The following is a 3,552-nucleotide window of genomic DNA, read 5'->3' as shown; positions in this document are numbered from 1 at the left end:
GGTTGTGGGAGCTGGCTCCAGACAAACGTGCAGACTGGCTGGGAGGACAGACATTGCTGATATTTGAACTTGAAACACAACCCTTCCTTCAGTGCTCCCTCAGAAGCCCTGCCAAATTTAAAATCTTGGAAATTTCTCCAGCGTTGAAACACCCTCGCCCTTGCCTGGTCATATAACTTTCTTCTCTGTTCATACTCTTCAGACCTTTTCCTCTTTGGCTGTTTCTCTGCCATTTCTCTATCTTCACAGTGCCTAGAGTCTAGCATGTTCCAATTCTGTAACAAATAGAATATAGAATGTTATCATTTAGCCAGCAAGCAGAATGGGTGTATTCTATTTATGCTGTTAGTGACGTCATGGCCATGCTCCAGTAGCAGTCCTGTAACCCCGCAGGAAACAGCCAATGGCAACCCTTGTTCACCGGTGTGTATGAAGAAATCGTGTTGTGTTAGTGCTGGTGGGTTACGCAAAGTAACATCCTGAAGCAGTGCCAGTGCATACAGCTCTGTAAACAGTGTTGTGCATGCATCCTTGTGTACAAAGCTACATTTCTCAAAATAGCCATAAAATAATATTTTTATTGGTTCTGTTGGGGTTTGGGGGTTATGTGATGATAATGCTCAGGCCACAGTGCTGTGTGGGTTCATGAGGTCTGCCATTTGTAGCACTTGCACATCCTCACCCTCCTCTCCTGATGCAGGTGCTGAAGGGATGCAAGATGCTGGCCATGTCAGTGTGTTCTATGGGTCGGATCCCTGGAGGCTACATCACCAACCACATGTACAGCTGGGTGGACCCTCATGGCCAAAGCGTCTCCCCACCGCCTGACAGCCAGGAGGCCATTCAGAGGAAAGGGCACAGCATGGAGGAGAGGACGGTAAGAACAATGTGTGTGTATGTGTATGGTGGTGGTGGTACAAAAGAAAGGTTCAGGCAGCTGTGGTAGATGTATAAAATAAATAAGAAAAAAATAATCTTTCTAAATAAGCTAGCAGTTTTAAAGCTGGTGGGGACCACCCCAGAAGACAGCGAGGTGTTGATGATGTTGACCAATGTGGGACCCAGCGTTGGAAGTCGGCATTCGATCCTGTGTGCTGGTCGTGGCCTTTGCTTTTGACACTAGCTCAAGAACTTGAGCTGTTTTGAGCGGGGAGAAAGAGGAGAGGCAGTCCTTCGGTGTGAAGACATGTGAAGAGTTTGCATCCAGCAGCGGTAGTGTTGTTGGGTGGGAGGAGCTGGAAAGCTGCAGTTGCTGGTGGATGGTGGGCAGAGGCGGTTGATAGTGGAAAAAAGCTGTTTAGGTTGATGTGTTGGTTGCCAATGAGTGTAGAGTAATAGTTAGATTTTTTATAGTACCTCTCCAGCCTCCGCCCTGTGGCCTTCATGAGTTCAGCAGTGAACCAGGCAGCAGGACAGGAGAATGAGAGTCCAGACTACTTGACAGGGCCAGGTTGTAGTGATTAACCAAGTCATCAACTGTGCAGTTTGGGGGATAACTGTTAAGATGGCTTGCAAGGGTACCGGATAGTTTAGGTATACACGCTTGTTTGATGTTTCGATATGTAATGGTCCTTTTGACACACTTCCTATGTGTGTGCACAGAAACAGAAACAGAGAACTCAGGCTTTACCTGAGGCTGCAGTTTCAGGACCGCAATCCAAGAGGACCGGAACTGCATGTCTAGGACCCATGTGGCTGTGCATGGCTAGGTGCCATGTTACTCTTGACAGCCCCCCGAAGCAAATTACCCTTACCACAACTATCACCAAGTGTGTGCCTAAACCTAAGTTATTGATTATATGCATGTCAACCGGTTAACCCTACAGCTGCGCATATTGTCCTCACAGCCAACGTGCTAGCAGACAGAGTTAATCTCCTATGTGTAGCTGTGCATTATCACCACCACTCCACTAGATGGCACTGTTGCAAAAGAACTACAGTCGTAGAACTGCGGTACAGCCTTCGGTACTGCAGCTATATAATATTGGCTGCCACACCGACCATTGGTCGCTGCCACATAGACCACTGGTTGATACTACTAGGGGCTCTAAAGATTGTGGTCGCTGCCACACGGACAACTGGTTGCTGCCAGGCTGGAAGGACCCTTTTTATTCCTTGTCACACAGTTTCAAGTTTTTATACAGTCTATTGTTCCAAAGTATAGTGACCTTAGATAATTTAAATTTGGTCAACTTGCAGATAATACAACTTTTTTTTTGTCTAATAGAGGGGAAAGCAATTGTGTTGATGTGTTGAGGATTTTTCTACTGTCTCATTCTTAATCATCCTTAAGCCTGAGACAGTGTGACTTGAACAAATCTGTTTATTAGGCTACCACTTCAGGAATGTGAACTATCAAAAGTTAATGGTATCCCTGAGAAGAACCCAGTTATATACCTGGGTGTGATAAGAATGAAAAACTCAGCAATGATCTAAACTTCAGCCCTGTGATTGAACAAATAATGAACAAGTTCAACATGTGGTGGATGAGGGATCTTTCACTGAATGGCAGAGTTATACTATCTAAAGCTGAGGGAATATCCAGATCTATGTATACTTATCACTGGAACTGCCTACTGAAATATACAAAGAACTGGATAAGATCTTATTTAATTTCATTTGGACGAACAAATGTCATTATTTAAGGACAGATACCCTATGCAACATAAAAAATGAAGGTCTGGAGGTTTTATGTTTTGAAACCTTAAATAACACTTTCAAAAGTTAAAGGGCTAACTAGGTTGATAAAAAAAGACAACATTTATAGAACCTTCCCTAATTAAGTAGTACTGGGAGGAATAAAATTTCGACTAAAATTTTAACTACAAAATCGATAAATTACCCGTGAAGTTAACGAGCTCTAATGGCCTGGAAATTAATAGATAGTATTTTATTCAAGTGCATGATTGCCGTTACTGTTCAGTTCAAAAACACCAAAGTATGAAGAAGACATAGCGAACCAGACTTAATCGTTTAATTTGTAACCAAGCGGGAAGGCATGAGACATGAGCTACACAGTCTTGGGTTGCTGCCACACAGACCCTGGGGCTGCCACACTGACCACTGGTCGCAGTTGGTTATGTCTACTGTAATACATCTTTGTTATAATTCTTTGTTAAATATACTATATCATCAATTATGCCTACATTTATTGTTGCACTATACAGTGCCTTGCGAAAGTATTCGGCCCCCTTGAGCTTTGACCTTTTGCCACATTTCAGGCTTCAAACATAAAGATATAAAACTGTAATTTTTTGTGAAGAATCAACAAGTGGGACACAATTATGAAGTGGAATGAAATTTATTGGATATTTCAAACCTTTTTAACAAATAAAAAACTGAAAAATTGGGCGTGCAAAATTATTCAGCCCCCTTAAGTTAATACTTTGTAGCGCCACCTTTTGCTGCGATTACAGCTGTAAGTCGCTTGGGGTACGTCTCTATCAGTTTTGCACATCGAGAGACTGAAATTTTTGCCCATTCCTCCTTGCAAAACAGCTCGAGCTCAGTGAGGTTGGATGGAGAGCGTTTGTGAACAGCAGTTTTCAGTTC

The 3,552-nt window shown here is 43.1% G+C and overlaps 1 protein-coding gene across 1 annotated transcript; it reads left to right on the top strand.

The window, feature by feature from the left end:
- Nucleotides 1–332: 332 nt before the first annotated feature.
- LOC123965249 (whirlin-like) lies at nt 333–946 on the top strand. Its single transcript, XM_046041820.1, has 2 exons — nt 333–423; nt 701–946. Exons 1-2 carry the CDS (start codon nt 340–342, stop codon nt 944–946), a joined length of 330 nt encoding a protein of 109 aa, XP_045897776.1. The 5' UTR covers nt 333–339.
- The last annotated feature ends 2,606 nt before the right edge of the window (nt 947–3,552 follow it).

The sequence above is a fragment of the Micropterus dolomieu genome, unplaced genomic scaffold, assembly GCF_021292245.1.
Source record: "Micropterus dolomieu isolate WLL.071019.BEF.003 ecotype Adirondacks unplaced genomic scaffold, ASM2129224v1 contig_8952, whole genome shotgun sequence".
In the NCBI taxonomy this organism is placed as follows: Eukaryota; Metazoa; Chordata; class Actinopteri; order Centrarchiformes; family Centrarchidae; genus Micropterus; species Micropterus dolomieu.
This window is presented reverse-complemented; position numbering and strand designations above follow the sequence as displayed.

What these genes read in the sequence shown, in the direction of transcription:
- LOC123965249 (XM_046041820.1), top strand. Translation starts at nt 340, where the DNA reads ATGCTGTTAGTGACGTCATGGCCATGCTCCAGTAGCAGTCCTGTAACC. An exon ending in ATGGCAACCCTTGTTCACCG is followed by an intron (nt 424 to 700) that starts GTGTGTATGAAG and finishes CTCCTGATGCAG; the next exon opens with GTGCTGAAGGGATGCAAGAT.